The sequence below is a fragment of the Pteronotus mesoamericanus genome, unplaced genomic scaffold (assembly GCF_021234165.1).
Source record: "Pteronotus mesoamericanus isolate MK-2021 breed Mesoamerican mustached bat unplaced genomic scaffold, CSHL_Meso_final contig_347, whole genome shotgun sequence".
NCBI classification, from domain to species: Eukaryota; Metazoa; Chordata; class Mammalia; order Chiroptera; family Mormoopidae; genus Pteronotus; species Pteronotus mesoamericanus.
Genome location: NW_026555137.1, coordinates 10,447,754 through 10,468,129, shown reverse-complemented (window position 1 = coordinate 10,468,129; position 20,376 = coordinate 10,447,754). Strand labels below are relative to the sequence as shown.

Sequence of the window (20,376 nt, the reverse complement as noted above, 5' to 3'; positions counted from 1 at the left end):
CGGGTCCGGCTAGTTAGAAGTGCAGCTCTAAGGAGAGGAGCAAGGAGCTGAGGTCCAGCTTCTATGCCACACAGCCTCACCCTTCAATACTCATTCATTCTTTCATCCACAAGCTGTTACTGAGTGCCTACTGTGTGCAGCCTCCGTTCTGGCCCTGACCTTTCGGGGTGGCTCCATGGAACTTCCGCTGGTCCTGATTCTATTCTCTTTGGTCAGCGTGGACCAAGGAACTGGCCGTGGTGAGAGGACGGGCTCAGAAAACGCCCCTGCGGCCCTCCGATCACCTGCACCCCAGTGCGGGGTGTACACAACGGAACTGAGCGGCAGCACAAATTTCTTCACTTGCATTTGCCCTGAGGCCATTCAAACGGCTCTGGTGCTCTAAGTGGCCGCTTTCTGATTTATGCCCCAACAATTAGGAGGAAAGCGGGCTCTGGGCTCCCCCGGAATTCCAGACTAGGGCACTCCAGGCACCTGGCAGATATTGACAAGCCGGACACGAAACGTTGGTGCCAAACATGGGAACATCCAGAAAGAAGGGAGGCCCGGGCCACCCTTTCAGGTCTGGAGGAGCCAAGTGAGCACAGGGGATATTGAAAACACAATGCATTTTCATAATGACACATTTCATGAAATATAGTGAGTTTTCAAGTGGAACGTAGGGATTTGTTTGAGCAACAGAATTCTGCTTTGCACATTTGACTTTGAAAAGGTTTGTCTATTTCAGAGACTCAAAGGATTCAGAGATCGAAGGATGTGAGGCCAAGGGGGCCTCGGGTTTTGTAGGATCAAGTCTTAAAGAGGCCACATGGAGCAGATGATAAGAACACAGGCTTTGGGGACAGGCAGAGCTGGGTTCCAGTCCTGGACTAAGAGCATGGCCCTTCTTCAAGGGGCCAGCAGCTCAGAACAGACCCCTCTGTCCCTGCCACTTAAAGAATGTTGGCATACGCCTTCCAGGCTTAGGAGTCCTCACACCAGGAAATCCTGGGAGCCTTGCTGTGACTTCGGACTGAAAAGATCCACAGAGGAAACCAGGGCCCGGAGGGAACTGCACACAGGCCTGGTGGGTTGAGGAGGAGGCACACACTAGAATGGCCTGTGTGTGCGCGCGTGTGTGTGTGCAGGTCTGTGTACACACGCAGGCACACCCACACACGCTTCATCCCTGAAGCCCCTCAGGGCTGCTCTGCAGTGGGTTTGGAAGAGGCTCCGCCCACACACCCGTCGGGCCGCTGGCTTAGGGACACTGGGCCAGTGTGGCCAGGGAAGCCGACGGCGGGTGCCCACGCCACTCAACAGAAGGGATGTCCTCCTCCTCCCCTGCACTCAAGCCTCTTCCTGCATCCTCCCAGGGCGGGGGCAGCAGGCGCAGCCCGATGAACAGGACGGGGCGGTAGCACGCGGGAGCAGCACGTGCCGAAGCCAGACCAGACGGCCAGACCTGACGAGACTCCCCCGCGGGGGCCCCTCAGCCCACAGAGCTTCTGCGGGCGAGCGCTCCCCGCGTAACGGATCCGGGGCCAGGAGCTGTGTCCATGTACCCACCCTACAAGAGCGGGGCAGACCACGAAGGACGCTCCTATACCCTGCCCGGCGTGGGGACGACGGGGAGCTCTCCCTGTTCAGGGATGAGTGACCAAAACACACGAACACGAGGCCTCGAGGACTCGGCAGCCACAGCCCACCTGGGTTCTTGGGGCTGCCATACCTGACTCACAAGATAAATCAAGCCCCCAGCCGACCTCAAGAACAACAAGTCTCCTCAACAGCCTCGAGCCGGGTGTGGAAGTGCTGTCAGGGCTGAGAAAGTTCTTCACTCATCCTACCCGCTGAACACTCGCCCGTCTGCCAGGCCCTGGGTGCCCCGTGGTGACACCACCCTTCCCACCACCAGCGGCCCCACTTACCGCATGGACAGGGTTGCACTGGTCTATGGGGCTCTTAAAATCTGTTCTTAACTCATCAAAGGCAATGATCTGAAACGAAATACAAAGAAATGAGACATTAGTGCAAAGGTGAATCAATACAATGTGTCAAAAGCTTCCTGGAGATTTGCTTCAAAGTAACCTAGGAGGCAGGACTCAATGTAACACAGAAGGGTGACTCAGTGACAGAAGAAGGTAGTCAATAACGCACACCTGCCAGCAGTCGGTCGCTACCGAGCTGGTGATGGACACTTGGGTTGATTGCACTCTTCTGTCTACTGTGTTTACTTAAAAATCCCCAAAATGGGAAATGGGGGAGATCTTGTCTAAGCGTTCATACTTGCAACTCCTAGAGAAATAAGTCCTGGAAATCTAATACACAGTATAGCGATTCTAGACACAAAAGTGTATTATAGTAACAATTAAGAAAGTAGATCTTAATTATTCCTGACACTAGAAGATATGATAATTATGGGATGGCATAGAGGCTGTCAGCTAGTGCTACAGCGGCAACCATGTTGCAATAAAAATGTATCGCCTTAAAGTTACACAATGTTGTATGTAGGATATATCATAATTTTTTAAATTCCCAAAATAAAGTTTCTTAAACTTTCTGTGCTTAAGCTTTCTGTGCTTTACAAAGATGATGGTGAGAGCAGGCTGGGGATTGGAGAAAAGAACAAAGATGCACTTTCAGCTTCTCTCATTACAGGGAGCTGTTGATTTCTTATGTTTTTGTTTATTTTGGCAGAGGTGCTGACCAAAAGTGAAATGGACAGAAGTCAGGAAAAGAGGGAGGAAAAGCAAGAAAGCAGAGCTGATGGTCATAGAAGGGACCCCGTCTGCGGCGGCCACAGGCTGGATCACCAACCCCCGGACAGTCAAGCCTTCACAGCTTGGCTTTGGGGTCAAGTTCATTCTGGACAGAGACTCGGAGCTCCCGAGAGAGCAGCGGTTTCCCCATTTGTCTGAAGGGGAGAACGTTGGGGGTGACCTTCTCCCGGTGCAGAATAAGGCATGGCATATCCACAGAAAGAACTAGCAAGAGGTGAAGCTCCCTACCCTGGCCACCTTGTCTCCAGAAGGGCAACTCGATGACAGAACAAGGTAGTATTTGGCCAGTGGGCTGCACATAAATGGACATAGCAACCCATCCCCCATGACTGCATGTCCCAGGGAGCCCTGAACATTTTGGCAAAATTGCCAAAGCAATGCAACCGTCACTCCACCACAGCACCCCTCTGCCAGCAGCTCAGGGCTGAGGGTAAGTGCCCTGTGAACAAAAACAACTTACTTCCCTCTACAAAGCAGGTATAATTTTAAAGCAGTCACCTGTCATCCTGATTTCAATACTCCTACAGAGTCAGGAGAAAATTCTAGTATAATTTGTATTCAATAGACACATTTCTATATCATCCTTTACCAGGTAGCTAATTATCCAGCCCGTACTTGAGCCCCTTAGTAACAAGAAACTAATCATTTACTGAGGATGCTTATCCCATTCCTGGCTACCTCTAATTAATCATTGTCTTCCTGTATCAGATTCACACATGGCTCCAGAGGCGGCCACCCACTGTCTAAGCCAGGGTCAGCTAACTGCGGTCCACGGGCCACATCCCGCCTGCCGCCCATTCTGGTACAACTGTGAGCTGAGAGTGGTGTTTATGCTTTTAAAACAGTTGGAAAAAATCAAAAGAAGAACAATATTTGGTGTAAAAATCGCATTGTATTAAAATTTCAGCTTCCATAAAGTTTTATTAGAACACAGACACATGCGTCCTTTTATATGTCATTCTGGGCACGTTCGCACCGCAAGGGCAAAGCAGAATGGCTGCAACAGACACCATAAGGCCTGTCAAGCCCAAGGTAGTTACTATCATATCTTTTACTAAAAAAAAAAAAAAAAAATTGCCAATCTTGGTCTATTCTTTTGTTTGCCCTCCAGAGCCGCACTGTCCAGTAAGGTATTCGCATTTGGCTACATACATTTAAATTTTAATTAGTTAAAATTAAATTTAAAATTCAGTTCCCACATTTCAATTGCTCAAAAACCACATCTGTCTAGTAGCGCTTAAACAGCAGGGGCAGGAAACCCTTCCAGCCTCGCAGGAGGTCCCAGTGCACAGCGCCGCTTTATGGGATGGACCCCCTCCAGAAGACACCCCGCAAAGATCGTCGGCCGTCCTTTGCCCAGCTCTCCCCAGTCTGCGTTGATATAAACCAGCGCTCAGTTGCCTCATCACCCTCATAGCCCTGCATTGACATCATAGCTAAGTGTCTGTCCTGAAATGTCACTGCCAGAACTAAACTCCATAGTCAAGGTGAGGTCAGCCAGCACAGAGAGTAAGAGTGTCAGTCACCTCCTCTGTTCTGTAACCTTTGCCTCTGTTAATGCAACCTGACAGCATTAGTTTTGGGACCCCTGGCTTGATACCGGCCTTGCATTGCCTAAAAGCCTTGGGTCTTTTTTCATGCGCTGGAGCTAAACTCAATCCACCTTGCTCTGCATGCACCTTGTTAGATTTGGGGCCTAGGAGCAGAAACCGACTAATCTCTCTAGTTCCTCGCTATTCAGTTTGGTCCATCCGTTCAGTCTGCTGAGATACGATATGCCTCCAAACTACAAACCCTAATGGGGCCGATGTCCTTAGCATCCTCACTCACACCCTCCCTGACGTAAGTGCAAGCAAGCAGGATGGCGGGCAGAGCCCGAAGCTCGCCTTCCTGGCTGCCCCGAGGCCAGCCTCAGCAACTCTTCGGCCTGGTATCTGTCCAACTGTAAAGACGATGCACTCTGTTTTGATTCAGTCACCTGAAAGTGAAGTCTCTGGGTGGCCTTAGAACCCCCTACTGTTGGTGCACCCCATGTAAGCTCCCCAAAGAGAATGGGAGCCCAGGGAGGAAAGCCAAGCCCCCACGTCTTGGCTGTGGCTGGAGACACGCCTGCACCTTTCCCGTGCCCAGTCCTGACCTGTGCCCGTGTCCCTGTGTAAGTGCTGGGGGGCAGGTCTGGCCTGAAGCGGGGAAAGGAGAGGGGTCCTGGGGGATTCCAAGCTGCCAAGCCAGTAGGAAAGCAGGTGACTACTGACCCCCTCAGCTCCCGACCTGGAAGGAGTGAAGGAAGGAAAGCCCACAAGTGCAGCTTATGCCTTTGAGTTCCATGAGAAAACAGGCACTTCGTGGCGCTTCGCGGTGATGGAGACGGGAAGGCAGGCAATGAGGATACAGGCTTTCGGCGTCCCCACCCACCCCAGTAACCACTCTCTGCGTGCCGGTCATTCCGTGAGCACCTTTCACCCACAGGCTCTGGGATAGGCCCTGCAGAGACCAAAATCCACAAGATCCAGCTCCTGTCCCCATCAGTTTCCTGGTCCAGAGATGGGCAGCACGTAAACAGATTGTTATATTACAATGTGTCAAGGGCTATAATCGAGACGATTCCAACAGCAGCTACCAATCATCACAAGTTCACTGTGTCGGGCACTGGGCTTCACACTGCACATGCTTTTTATCATTTAATCCTTCGGCCACCCGTGAGGCAGATACTACTATTGTCCCCATTTTAGAGACGAATAAACTGAGGCCAAGCGTGGTTCAATGACTCACCCAGGACCACTGCTCTGGTGTCAGGAGTCAAACCAAGGCCTCCCATCTGGTTGCAATGAGGACTGATTAAAATAATGCCCATAAAGCACTGGGCACGATGTCAGTCACAATAAATACGATTGCTTTTATCACTGCAGTTATTAGCACCGTGCAGACGTTTGGGCCTCACCTTCCTGGCCTCATGACCCCCCTCCCGCCCTGGCCGCCCGCAAAGTCATTAGCTGCACACACTCCAGGAGCACCAGGCGCTGTAGGGGGAGAGGCTGGAGGTGGGAGCCAAGGACAGCACCGCTGTGTGAAAGCAGCAGGCCACTCTGTCCAGCTGGGAGACAGCGCAGTGGATCTGGGAGGGAGGCTGGGACCAGCTGCCTCCGGACCGGTCCCTAGACCTGGATGATGAGTACAAATTGGGAAACACAGGGCATGGCTTACGTACCATGGTCTCTGCCAGAATTTGAAGACCTAGCTGGTTCCAACATTGCTTCCCTGGTCCCATCTAGTTAACAGCAAACAATGACACCCCAGAGCCAGGCACTTCTGGGACAGAAGCCAAGAGAGCGGGAGATGGGGCAGGCCCAGCCAACTGGCTCCTGCCGACACTCAGCAGAGCGTTCCAGACTCCAGCTGGCAGCCGTCCTGGTCAGGGTAAAACCCAGAGCACAGGGGGCAAGGAGAAGGTTCACACCCTGCCGACTTGTGGGGGACGTGGGGGCAGCCCCTCTAAAGAATCCAAACGGGGAGGGCGTGGCCTGCAGCAATCTGGGACCTTCCCGGTCCCACTCGGGCAGCCACAGCCCCCTGCTCCGCCCTGCCCCCAACTCAGGCAGCCCACCCAGCACCACTGCTGGACACTTCAAGCGAGTCGGGACCTCAGAGCCTACTGGTCCTATACTGTTCCAGCCTCAGGCTCCGCCTCCCTCCCACCGAGCTTGAGCTAGCTCTGCCATTCTCAAACGTGAGACCTCAGGAGCAACTTCTGGCTCACGTGATTTGGGGACCCTCCACACAGCCCCTGGGTCTCAGCCTTCAGCCTCCCCCAGGTTCCTGGGGTCACTCCTCCGCCTGGTCCCATTGTCCTCTACTCCTCTGGGCACAGGGGCGCCTCCTCCAGCTCCCAGGCCTGCAGCGCCCCTCGGCCAACCCGGCCACGCTTCGGAGCAGTGCGCGCCCGCGAGTGTGGACGTGCATGGGGAAGCTCCCACACCCCAAAACATCTTCCAGGAAACCCATCGTTTTTCCTTCTCCCATTCCCCAGGCCCTGTGGTGGGAGCTGGAGGAGGTGCTACCAAAAGCAAGGCAGCCGAGGGACTTGCCTTTACTGATGACAAAGACTCTCTCCTCGACCAAATCTCAACCAAAATTCAGCGTTAGGCTTCTGTGCCTGTCCTTGCAGGGTCTAGTTTCAGCAAGAATCCTGCTAAGCTGGTTTAGAGAGAATCCCCATCCTTGATATCTGATTACCAGGCTGCCTCCAGCAGGAATCCTATCAAGTCGCTTCAGGAAGAATCCCCCTGCCCCGGAGGGCTCCTCTCAGTAACTTTCCATCCACCAACCCCTTCACTCTGCTCCTTGGCTATAAATCCCCAGCTGTCCTGGTATTCAGAATGGAGCCTGATCCCTCTCCCCTACTACAATAGTCTTGAATAAAGTCTTCCTTGGCACCTTAACAAGTGTCAGAATAATTTTTTCTTCTCTTAACCTCATTCTCTTTTGTTCACTCTGAAAAAGCAACAGCCCCTGGGAGTAGCAGCCTATTAAGCAAGGCATTGATTGTTCTGAGTGTGCGTGTGAATTCTTCAATCAGACGAAAGGTGGGATGTGTAAAAAGCGAGGCAGGACTCCCAGCTCTGGGCTGGAACTTAAAATTGTAAAAGTTGGCTTCAGTGAGTTGCTTTTGGTTTGTTTTGAGATCCTTGAGGGCAGAGGGTGAACTAACCCTCCTCCTTGGTTCACGACACGTTAACGTCATTGATGTGAGTGAGGCCCTCTCTTATTTCTTTCGTTCATTTCCTTTTATCCCATTCGCACTTTCCCTCCATCCTAGATGATTATTGGTTTACATTTAATGTGTGCCTTTCTTTTCTGTGTTCTTACAAGGTATGTATGTTTGTGTGCATATAATTTTAATTTACCCAACTTGTATCTCGTTCTCTTTCGCACCCTTTGCACTGGGCAGTGTAGTCGAGCGTAGCCGCTCTGCTTTGTCTACCCGGTGAGAGACAGAGACTGATTTGACCTTCGCACCTCAGACAATGCTACAGAGTCGCCACGCGTGCTCCCTTGGGGATTGGTGTGGCACATTCTTTGGGATTTATAACTAGGAATGGAACTGCTGGGTCACGTGGTTGATGGTTTTTATAAACTGAACTAAGTACTCGCTGACTACATCCCACACCCCTGCCAGCACTTGGCAGCATCCAGCTTCTAGTTCTTACAGCCTAATAGGTTTTAAGTATCTTTTTGTTGTTTCAGCTTGTATTTCTCCAGTTAGAGCCTTTCTTCATATAATGGTTAGTCTTTCAGGGTTCCTTTTCTGTTAAATTGCCTGTTTTTCCATAGGATCATTACCTTTTTTCTTTTTATTTCCAACTGTTGCCTGTATGTTGCAGGTGTGCATTCAGTTTTAGACACGTGGCATATCTTTCCTCATCTGTCACCTGTTAATTAATTCTGTCTGTGGCATCCTTCATTGAATGGAAATCAACCCACTTTTGCCTTATAGTTTATACTTTTTGAAGTTATATTTAAGAACTCCTTTGCTCCCTAAGACACAAAGAATACACTAGGTTATGAGTGTCTCGGCGATTGTAGGATGCAATGCTCTAAGACAGGAGACACTTTGTTCAGGTTATTGCCCCATCCCTAGGCCCTGGATCAGGGCCAGGTACACACTAGGTGCTCAATAACTATCTATTGCAAGAATCAATGAATGAATGAGTTTACCTATCTGTGGCCTAGAGTTTGCAAAAACATGCTAAATGAGTGCAGGAACAAATGGGAAACATTTTAAACTTCTCAAAATACTTTCATAAATACTTCATGAGTTGATCACAGCCACCCACCCGGGCCTTCTTGCAGACAGGTCTTCCGAGGTGGGAGTGTCTCCTCAGAAGACACTCGACAGCAACACACGGTCTCCTCGCCCGAGGTGGCGCCCTGAGGGAAGCTGGCGTGCAGGGCGCAGCTCCCCGCGTCACATGTCCACCCATTGTGACGCTCGTCCCGAGATTCAGAACCTCCATCCAGGCCACTTGCTTCCGAGCCACTAACTAACCAACTGAATTTACCCCTATTCAGGAGTGTGTAAGAATGTCCTACCTTACAAAAAAAATTATTTCAGGTAGTATACCAGAAGTATAGAAAATAGTGAAAAATATTTGAGAAGGAAAATTAGGTTCAGGAATAAAATTCACACCTTAATAAAATGTAAAAATTTAGAGGGGGAAACACACACACACACACACACACACACACAGACCCCAAAGCGCCAAATTAGTTGGCTTGAAATTTGGGCTCTAAGTTGCCCAGAAGCTAACGTACAATGAGAAATCAGTTACATAGTTCTCAATGTGGCCATAAAGGAAGCATACTAGTTCCTCATAGGAAACAAACTGTCCCCAACACTCACATCTAAAAATCATTTATTGCAGTTATTTTAACTTCAGTAGAGCACACAGACAAACAACACAGCAGACACAGCGGCAGGTCTTAGACTTTTATTGCAGCGTCCCTCTGTAATTGCTGAGAAGGAACTCCAAACCGTGACCCAGGACAGAGGTCTCAGGGGGCTGGCTAGATGAGACAATACGGCCCTGACCCGGAACGTGCTTCAGACAGTCTTGCGCTAATACGTCTCCCAAGCAGGCCTCTGGCAACTGGAGAACGAGGGAGTGGAGGCCAGCTTCCTCAGCAACGACCGAGACCACGGGTGATCTGCGTGGCTCATTAGCAACGGCTCTCTACAGCTGGGAGGTCCCATGTGCCAAAAGTGACAGTGACAATGATTTGTGAAAATTGAGGAATTGGACCAGGCTTCTCCCTCCTGCCAGGATGTCCACTCTCCTTCTGCCCAAAGGTGACCTGTGCCGAGAAGTCTCCGTCGACCCCCACCAGATGCCTTTCCACGCTGCTGTCTCCCTGCCCCCCTGGCTTCCCACGTTTTGGGGATAATCAGAGGCACCAGCAGAAGGCCGCGGGGTGCTAGTAGGTTACTTATTCCCCTCCCTGCCAGACTGGGGCTCGGCGGCGTCTCTGCTCCTCCACATGAGACCATAGCTCCTGTCAGGGGACCCTATACCCTACGACTCTCAGGAAGATGGGGAACGGCTCCCACCGCTTGTCCCTGCAGGCCCAGGCTGGTGACAGTGTCCCCTTGTGCTAGGTCCCGGCGCTTCACTGTCCCTGGTGATTGCTCCATCCTGCCTCTCCTCTGGAAACGGCCCTTTCATGAAAGTCTCCCTAGTCACCCCCTTGGAATGTGCCGTCTGACTTCGTCTGGGACCCTCACTGATACAAGAGCCGCAAGAGACTGGAAGGTTAGGTCACATTGCCTTCCCTAAAAGTTAAGTAAAGAAATACTCTGGAGACTTTCCAGCATGTGGACAGATGATGGGACAAGTCTTCAACATTTTGTACCAGAGAGAAGGAAACTATTTTGTCCTAGAAAAATTTCAAAGCCAGTACTACTAGTTACTAGTTATCTTAGTTGCTCAGCAAAGGGTTTGTTTGTTTGTTTGTTTGTTAAATCTCAGTAATGCTGCTGCAGAATACCTGGCTGTGAACCACACGGCTTCCTAATGAATTCTCCAGGATGAAGTATTTGCAAAGTGCTTCCTAAGAAACAAAGGAAGTGACCTGCTGTATGCAGTTATTAGATATAACCAATTAAAATTTTAGAACTAGGCTTCAGACAGTGGCTAAAATACATGTCTATGGAGGCCACTCCTGGTTTACAACCAAATAAAAAAAGAAAAAAAAACAGTGTCACTGGCATATGGGAGATCCTTGTTATTAAAACAATGTAATAGCCCTGGCCGGCCCTGGCCGGCGTAGCCCAATGGTTAGAGCACCGTCCCGTAACTGGAGGGCTGCGGGTTCGATTCCCGGTTGAGGCATGTGCCTAGGTTGCAGATTCATCCTCAGGACCAGCACAGCTCTCCAGTCTGAGTACATACAAAGGCAACCAATCAATGCTTCTCTAACATCGATGTTTCTGTCTATCCCTTCCTCTCTCTCAAAAAGCAAATGAAAATGTCCTCGGATAACAATAAAAATACATATAAAATAAAAATGGATAGCAAGGAGGCACACATCCAGCTCATCCAAAAGCAACAGCACATCTTCAGCTTGGTTAGAAAAGGAAGAGGGGCTGGAACGCAGCACCTTTACTTTGTCCAAAATGGATACGCGGCCTGGCAGGCGAGCGGGGGCGTCCACCCTGACCTGCAGGGTGGTGGGAAAGCGCGACCCCTGAGGGTTCATGCTGAGTGCCCACAGCTTCTCCGGTCACAGAGTGAAAGCTGAAGAGACATGACAGTCTTTCATTTTCTTTAACAGAGGCCTTCATGAAGAAGTGTGTAAAAGCGATCAATAAAAATGTAGGATTATCTAAAATCCAACTGCTCCTCACGTGAAATACTGGCCTGAGACAATGCAGACCCATAATTTAGGGAAGAAAACCATGACATGTAGATGAAATGCCTAATATTCTGCAGTCTCTTGAAAGGATAAGGTCCTCCCAGTTTGAAATGTAATTAGTCAAAAATAATTTAGAAGAGAAATGTAACCTTATCAAAAATTTATTTTCACTATCAAAACTGGGCGGGCTGGGCGGGTTGGCACAAAGTGTTCTCCCTTCTCAGACTTGGGCCTCCCCGGTGGGGGATGAGGAGATTTCTGGGGAGTTTCCACGGCCTTTGCCCTCTCACGCGGGCCCAGGTGGCCTCAGGTGCACAGAGGCCCAGCCGCCCTGCGCCGTCCTCCCGAGGGACAGGCACAGGGCACGCGGCAGCCAGGCCCCACCAGCCAGCGCAGCAGGGACTGATGTGCTTCGCAGGCTCGCTTCGAAGTCCTGCCCCTGCTGCGTGGGTGTGGCTGGTAGCGCCAGGCCTTCCTCGCCACCCTGCCCCCACAGGACTTGCTCGCTGCAACAAGAACACACCCGCGGCATCCCTGACACTGCTTAGCTTTGTTCGCCCCTCTCCTAGGGGCCTCGGGTCTGTCCCCCCGGCCCCGCCCCTTTCCTCCAACACCAGGCCGGCAGCCCGAGTGCCCCAGACTGCACACAGACTCATCGCCTGGAAGGACACCGGAGCCAGCCTCATTTTCGGTAGCACCTTCCCACGGCTAGGTCTTCACTCCCAACTCATCGACCTGCTGGCTCTTGCGTGCAGACCACCTGACACCCCTCTACAACGGGGGGCCAGGTGATTTCCCGCCACCCAGTCGTAGTCCAGGCATGGGAAAGGCACTCCAACCCCCGTTTGCAACTCAGACACGGCCGCTGGTTCCCGTGTGGGCCCATCCTCTGGCCTTACGAGCCTGCAGATGAGAAAGGTCTGGGTGAAGTCACAGGCTAGTTAACTGCTGTGCCCCTCAAACCCACAAATTACAAGTCAAGCTTACAGGCTGATACTCCTGTTTTGCAAGAATATCCCTCAGGTCAGTAACATTCTGAAAGTTCCTCAACCTCACGGACAGGCCAGAGGATGCAAATGAAGTTAACAATGAGATATCTTACACCTATCGGATTGGGAAAAAAATTAGTTGTGATAAGTAAAGTGCTGTCAGGGAAACAGAAAAAAGGAAGTCCCACCCCACTGCTGGTGACAACGGGAATAGATACAGCCTTTGGAAACCAATCCGAGAATACCTATTCCTAACGGAAATACACGTATCTTTCCCTAGCAATCCTCCAGCTGGGATCCAGCTCATTGAAACAAAGGCACCACTAGGCAAGGACAGAAGCCCAGCACTGTCTGCCACGGTAGGAAACTGGAAACATGGCAAATGCCCCTCAGTAAGAGAATCGATTGAATAATCAGTGATAGGTCCCACTCATGGCACATGATGCAGCCCCGACTTAGATTCGTCCCCACGAACTCGGAGGGACTTCCTTGAGCTGTTACTCAATGAGAAAAGCAAGACTTACAGACGAAGTTTAAATCAAAAGTTTAAAAAAGTGTTTTTGAGTATGATTACATGAAGGGCCATCGCCACCGGCGACGCTGAGTATGGGAGGGGACAGTGGTGGGACAGGAACCGAGAGCCCGGGGGTGGAGGGAGTGGTTGAGCAGGAACAACAACAGAAACCACAACTTTTTCAAGGTGTTAAAAACTGGAATGTCTACTGCAAGTCCATGTAATTCCATTTATGTAAAATAGGCACGCGGGTGTCCATAAAAAGACAGGGTAGCCATCAGAACGCTAATAGGCATTGTCGCTAAGTGCTTTCCTTACACATTCTCGCCGTGTTGGCATTTTTACAATACGTATGAATTATTCATGTAATCAGGGAAACACCCCCCAGAGCTGTTTTACTATCATATTTTTTAAAATTTCCCTGCTTTTCTAGTTGTCTCTCCAAATGCACTACTTCCAACCAAGTAGACTGCAGTGTGGAGGCAGCTGTGCGCTGCACTGGGCCCACGTATATCGGTTTTGCCGTGTGTGGGGGTGGGGGAGGGGGTCCCTATCTTTATGTTCCTCTCCTCCTCTCTTCTCTTTTTCACTCCAGCCCACCACCACCTGAACAAGCACATTGGAAAACTGAGGGCTCATGCCAAAAGACCGCACCTAGCCGGGGTCTACGCTGAACACAGGGGCTCCCCACCTGCCTTCCTGCCTTCACCCCAGGAGCCCCCCTTCACCCCGGCTGTGGGCCGCCCAGCCTGAGGTCAGGCAGCATCCACGGGGTCCACCAGACAGCCCAGCAGCCTCCGCCTCAAGTGTCTTCTCAGGAGTTGGGTCCTGATGGAGCTTTTCCTAACCTCTTCTTCCAAGAAGAGACTTTATGAGGCCTCCCAAGCCTTGGGTGAAGAGCAAGCAGTTTGCGAACAGCCTGCCAATTTGCTAAAAGAATTTTTGTTGTCATGGCTGTTTAAACTGGAACAGTCCTTCCTTCCACTGCCCACCCCGAGCGTGTTTTGCCAACACAACGGCCCCAGAGTCCCAGAGCCCAAAACAGAACCAAACGCGAGGACAGCAGATTCGGCCTGCTGTTCTGAGGAAGGGAGCAGGGCCAGGCCACTTGGCTCTGGTGCTTATTTACATATGATTTTTACATAAATTTGCATGTTGGTCTACAGAGGCCTAATTCCAAGTATTTAAAATCAAATTGGTTAGTTTGTGCAACTTCTTGGAAGTTTGCATCCAATTTGCTCTCTCCCCTGCCAGGTCTGAGCCCCTGGACACTTCAATGCTGTTGAAAAGTGTGCCAAGCTGACCTCTGCTTCTACCCTCCCGGCTCCCTCTCTGACGCCGGCCCACCTGCTTCCCCCTGAAAAGGACCTTTATGGTTATGTTGGGTCCACCCAGATAATCCCCCGTCTCCACAGCCTTCATTCAATCAGATCAGCAAAATCACCCTTCCTACCAAGGTGGCATAGCCACAGGTTCCAGGGATGGCTCTCTGCCCTGAAACTCCTCTGTGCTCTCCCTATTCACCCTTCCCTCCCCTGGCAACCACTAGTGTTTTCATGTCTCCATAGTTTTGCCTTTCCCAGAATGTCATGTAGTTGGAACCACACAGTGTGTAGACTGTGTAGACTTTTCTGATTGGCTTCCTCCACTTACCAACACGCATTAATGTTCCTTCAAGTCTTTTCATGGCTGGACAGCTCATTCCTTTCAAGTTCTGCCAAGTTTTGGACACCTGCCTCCTCCTACAGGTTCTGACCCAGCTCACGCTTTGGTTCTTTCCTCACTTTCAGTTTTGGGTGAGAACTTCCTACAGCAACCTTGGCGACCTAGAACCAAGTCTCAGCCAGTAACTGCAGAGCCAACTTCTGCTGACCCCTGTCCCCAGGCCCAGGCAAGGGGGTGGCCAGGCACCCCCGGATCAAAGTTCACATTCCATGGACAAGCCAAGCCTGACTACTTAGTAAGAGTTTTCCCAGACACATCCCAACCATGCGAGCTAATCTGTCCATCTTCCTCCTCCTCTCCACCTGTCAAAGTGCTCAGGCCCAGATAAACGTCACCTCTCCATGATGCCCTCATCGGATGTGACCTTTATTTGAGCCTCCATCCCAGGCTTCTGAGGCCTTACGTTAGAGTTATGACCTTAGACTTGTAAGATACTTGAGGACTAAGCCTTCATCTTTCTCTTTATACTACCTGTAAGTCCAAACACAGTGCCCGACAAATGGGTGCCGATCAAATATGAATAGAATTAAGTACAACCAGCTTCCCTAAAAGGCTACCCCACATAGAGCCAAAAATATCCTGTACATTGCCAAGGGCAAGAAATTATGTGCTTTATGAATTATACATGGTCTGTGCTTCTCTTTTGCATCTTCCCATTGCTTCCTGCCTATTGGCCTGCTCAGTCCTTATTAACTCTCAGGGAAAGATGGCCGGGAAAACAGAATATACTGAACATAAATTCCTCCTTTGGAGGGTGGGGGTGGGGAACAGTAGACATGAATTGGATTTTGGATGAGCTTTTCTTTAGATTGTTAAGCTAAAAGGGATGCAAATGTCCACTGGCTACCAGGGCCACAAGCCACACACTGCGGTAACAGAGCAGTCTGGACCGGGACTGCTCCCTGCCTCACAGTGTCGCCTGAACAGAAGCCTAAACTTCACTGCCCTCCAGCCTCTGGGAACGCACACTTTGGAGACAGAAGATAGGTCACGGGTATATGTCCAGGTGAGTGCACAGCACTGACTTCAGGGCAAGATGAAACGCTCAACACTCAGCCAACTTTGGGGACCTGTGCACCCACAGCAGCATCCAGCAATGACCACACCAAACAAGGCAAAACCCAAGAAAGTAACCCAGGAGAGAGGAGGAGAGGGAGGAACAAAAGCAGCCCAGGAGAGGCAGGACTGAGGGAGAGGTGGTGAGAGGCGAGAAAAGGAGGGAGGGGAGATGGAGAAAGGAAACCACCAGGTTTTTCCTTGGTGAAGACCTCACGCACGCCCTGCTCTGGCAGATGTGGCTCAGTGGATTGAGTGCCGACGTGCAAAGCAAAAGGTCACTGGTTCCATTCCCAGTCAGGGCACAGGCCTGGGTTGTGGGCCAGGCCCCCAGATGGGGACACGTGAGAGGCAACCACACATTGACGTTTCTCTCTCTCTCTTTCTCCCTCCCATCCCCTCTCTCTAAAAATAAATAAATAGAATCTTAAAAAAAAAAAAAAGCCCAGCAACAATGAGACAGACTGTTTCCCACTGTTCACTGCTCCAAGCGGTGGGGCAGCTGCTTACACAGCCGCATTTCCCACCCCACTTCCCGTAGCCACGCAGAGACCGCAGCCACTGCCTGCACCAGCAAGCACAGGAGCAGTCACATTTCTCCTGCGCCCGCAGCTCGGATGTGCAGGCTGCTGAGGCAGCCATTGAAGAAGCAATTTGTCAGGACTGGCGCTTGCCGTCTCTCCCACGTGCGCAGACCTTTGAACTGCAGACATTCTAGTGGTTGCACAAAGCCTCGGCCCTCTAGTGGCAGTGGGAGAGCATTGCAGCTTGGTGGAGGAAAAACCGGGTCTCCAAGACCAGGTTGTTTATGGCAGGCCAGTGTCAGCAGGGTAAGGGATAGTCATCGCCTTAAGTAGCCAGGAGAAAATTGACTAAGATGGATGATAACAAAGATAAATGGGTATGGATTGAGATGCTTTCTTTCCTCCCTAAAACTGTAGAATTTGCTTCAATTCAACAAATACGTCATGCCTTATTCCAGGCAGAACGCTAGAGCCGAAAGGTCCTGAGGCATCCAGGCAGCCAGGCCAGCCCCACGCTCGGCGACTTCCTGTGGTCTCTCTCCACTGCTGCCTGTCTGGATGTGAAATTACCCAGTAGAGACGGTAACAGCCTCTTCCACGCGTTCGGTCGCCAAGCACGTGTTGAATGCTTGCTGTGTGTGTGCCAGACGCGGGCTCGGTGCTGGGACAGGAGCCAAGAGCAAGGCAGGCTGGGCCCTGCCTCCACAGCTGGGGGTCTAAAAGGGCCCCAGGGTGCCCCAGCCTCTACCACAATTCAAACAGCCCTCTAGATTTACCAGGGTTGCGCCCACACCCGCCTCCCTGCTTCGGAGACACGCAAGTTAGCTTCCTTGCCTGGACGGGGCTCTCCCCCTGGTGTCTGGGCCACAGGGAAATGGCCGCCTGGCCTTTATGAAGACAGGCCTGCCCTCCTTTCCCCAAACCTGCTTCCCCTGGTCTTACTCCACAGTCCTGCCTGGACCACGCCAGTCAAGCTGACCGGCCTACAGGAAGCAAAGCAGGGCCGGTGTGGCTTTATTTCACGACTCACTGCACTTCCTCCAGTTTCCATTAGAGTAGGTGTGGCTGGAACTAATGCCTGATGTCCAGTCTCCCTGTGGACACAGCACCCCCACACTGGAGTGGAGTTGCTCGTGGCGCTGGTGTCTGCTCCAGTGGACTGCTGTCTCCTCCGGGGCAGGCCTCGTTTTGTTCCTCCCCATGCTCCCGAGGCCCAGGATCCTTGATAGACACTGACATTGAGGGACGAGTCGATGCATTGGAAGACAGGCACAGAAGAGCTAAAACCAAAGTGCATACTCTCCAAACGCACGCCCCCAGCCACCAACAGGAAGACAGAAGGCCCTCAGACGTGACCGAGCTACAGAGCACAGCTGGTGGGCACAGGCAGACGTAAGGGACCCTGCGGGAGCCTCAGAGGAGGGCCACACCCTCACTTCTATGATCAGCTGCGTTAACAAGCATCCTTTCAGGGCTCTCTTGCGCAGAGTCCCAACTCCTCCCACCCGAAGCCCAGCCTCTTACCTCCTAGGGACAGGCTTTCTGCCCCGAGGTGGAAGACCTAACTGTTTTTGAGTTTTATTCCATCAGAGATATTCTGATATATGTGTAGTTCTAGGATCACGAGAAATCAGAAATGCTAATCATTCTCTTAAAAACAGGCTACCTGCAGAGCACAGGACGCCGAAACAGTTACCCAGGATGCATGGCGTGCGGAGAGGTGAGCAGCAGAGTGGTAAGGGGCATGCGCAAAGGTCAGGCTGCCTGGGACCAGTCCTGGCCCTGCCTCTGACTGTCCCCCATGGGCAACCTTTCCGTGCCCATTTTCTCATCTGGGAAACAGAGATAATAACAGGGTCTGCACAATGACACACTGTGGGGATTAAATGAGTACGTAGATTCAGAACAGTGCCTGGTAGCGTAAGCGTTCACTCAATATCAGCTACATTACAGGGCTGCCTGGTCACAGCCTTGCACAAAATAGCAATACGGGAAAAGTGTCATTGTTTAACAAATCTCTGTGCCCCAACTGAGCATAGCTGGCGCTCCCACATAAACCCACATCACCAAGGGCAGAAAATAATCTGAACTTTGTGAAAATTTCCAGTTGATTCATGTGCCCACTGAGGTTTGAGAGCTGCTGGTCTCACTAAACAAACACCAGGAAGGAAGACCCCCCTTGGGAAATACAGCAAGAGGCAGGACGCGCACAACCGTTCGCAGCTTTTATAAAGACAATGTTCCATCTTTCAGCAGTTCTCTGCCAGCAGACAGACAGAGCAGGGGGGAGGACGGGATGGCCCGCAGTCCTCAGCCTCGGGTTGCGTTCAGTGATTTAGGTGTGGCCGGGAGTCTCACAACCAACGTCTTACTGATGGTCCTTTAACGACTGACGGGACAAGAAAGTGGGGGCCCAGCAGCGTCAGGAATTCCTGAAGGGGGGACGGGCCAATGCCCCCACCCTGTTGGAGAGATGCTAGGACAAGCTAAAGAGAACACAACAGGAGAAAGCGAGTGCGTTGTGTGGAGAGGCTCCTACCTCTGCAAGCTGGCTGGCTTTCCTCTGAGAAATGCCCGCAGCTCAGAACAGACCCAGGAGTCCTGAGCCGCCCCTTAGGGGCCGTGCTGTGGGAACTGTTCTGTGCTCTTAGCACGTCCCACCTGAACGTCGTGACACTGAGCAGCCACAGGGCGGACAGACCCCAGCTTCCTTTGGGGCCTGAGGAACGGGGCTCCTGGGCTGGTGACTGTGAGGGGTCGCAAAGACTAGAAGAAACAGACAAGGCCTTGCTTCTCCACTGATGGGACTGGGGACAGAGAGGCAAGGACGAGCTCTCTGGGGGTGTGTCCAGGGCTCCATGCCTGGGTGAAGGGAATCGAGGCAGGGACTCCAGGCAGACCAGCTGGGCACGGGCGGAGGGAAGGCTCCCAGAGGGTCGTACATGGTGGACAAGGAGGGGCACTCCCTCTGAGGGAACCTCCGGGTCCCTGGTCTTCTTCCTCCCGCAGGAGGACCTAAGCCGCCCGTGAAGCAGCAGAGGTCACAGTTCAGAGCAGCAGTGGGGTGGTGCCGGCGCCCGCCACTCTCCTCGGTGGCTCTGCCACCACATGGTGCCTCACTCTAACCTCAGCTTCTTCGTACCCAGATTGTTCTGCAAAGAAGCCTCAGGGGCCCTGGAGAACCGCACCTGCCTGGCCGAGGAAGCGTGTGCACAGGCGAAGCGAAGTAAGTTGGTGCGATCATTGTCGCCTGCCTCCTCTCTCTCAGGGAACGTGTCGCCTCCATTCCTTCACAAACGAGTGCTCCTTCGGCCTCCCTCTGGGAGCCGCTGCTTAGGAGATGGAGCAGTGGCCTTCGGCCTGCCCCGAACAGCCCCTGCCCCTTCACCACCGCTCAGCCGTCCCCAGCGACGACTCCCGCAAAGGTCATCTTGGCAGACGGCAGCTGAGGTCCCCCATCACCACCCAGACCTCTTGTCCCTGCGCTCAGCGTGGCCACCTGCCCCACCTCACAGCACAGGGGGCCAGGCCCCGTCCCCTGCGCCTGCAGCCCCAGCCGCTCCGGGCGCAGACACGAATGAGTGGAGAACGGATGGGAAAGGCAGTGGGGATGCTATGGGTAAATAAATTATTCAGATGATCACAGGAACAAAATGCTCTGAGAGCCTGAATCACATGTGGCTTCCACGGGCAAACTTGACACCAACATCCTTTGCAAAAAAAAGGAGGGGGGGCTTTTCTAAGCAGTGCCCAGCAAACTGCCTCTGGGGCGCCTGTTGCCTAAGGACCCAAAGCAGCAAGGCACATGCAACACGCAGGGTGCGGGACCCACCCTAGACCTTCAGAGAAATACATCCAGGGCTCGGATAGCTATGGGAACCACCAACCTCGCCTCCCCTCCTGTTACATAGCAGGAAACTGAGGTCCAGTGCCATGGAACGAGCCTGGGAAATCAGGAAAGGCCAGCGGCAGGGGAGTTCTGGGGCCCAACTTGGAAGGTTGGGCCCAGCATGACACGGGGGACGATGGCCACAGACAGGCAGAGGAGAATCCACTGACGGTCAGGACCACAGCCCGGTGAGCAGGGCTCGGGCGGGGGCTGCGGGCCTCCTGGAGGTCCCCGAAAAGGCTGGCCCCGTCCAGCCTGACAGCACGGCTGGGCCAAAGCCCTGTGGCCCCTTTCCTGGCGCCTGAGAACCTCCCTCTGGCTTCCGCCTCTTGGCCTGCATCCTCTGCAGAACCTGCCACCCTCTCCCCGCATCACCGGGACAGACCGCAGCCTGAGGAAGGCAGCTGGTGGTCCAGAGTCGGGGCCGGTCAGCCCCGCCTGGTCCACCGACACCCTGGCCTTCACAAACCAGCTGCAAAGCACTCTTCCCATCTCGCCGTGCGAGTGT

At 52.4% G+C, this 20,376-nt stretch overlaps 1 protein-coding gene across 1 annotated transcript in view; it reads right to left on the bottom strand.

Annotated features, from left to right (window-relative positions):
• The window catches only part of CNIH3 (cornichon family AMPA receptor auxiliary protein 3), a 70,403-nt gene that overhangs the window by 36,605 nt on the left and 13,422 nt on the right, over nucleotides 1-20,376 (bottom strand). Inside the window, 1 exon segment of the mRNA XM_054576645.1 lies at nucleotides 1,911-1,979. Coding sequence (XP_054432620.1) covers nucleotides 1,911-1,979 — 69 coding nt within the window.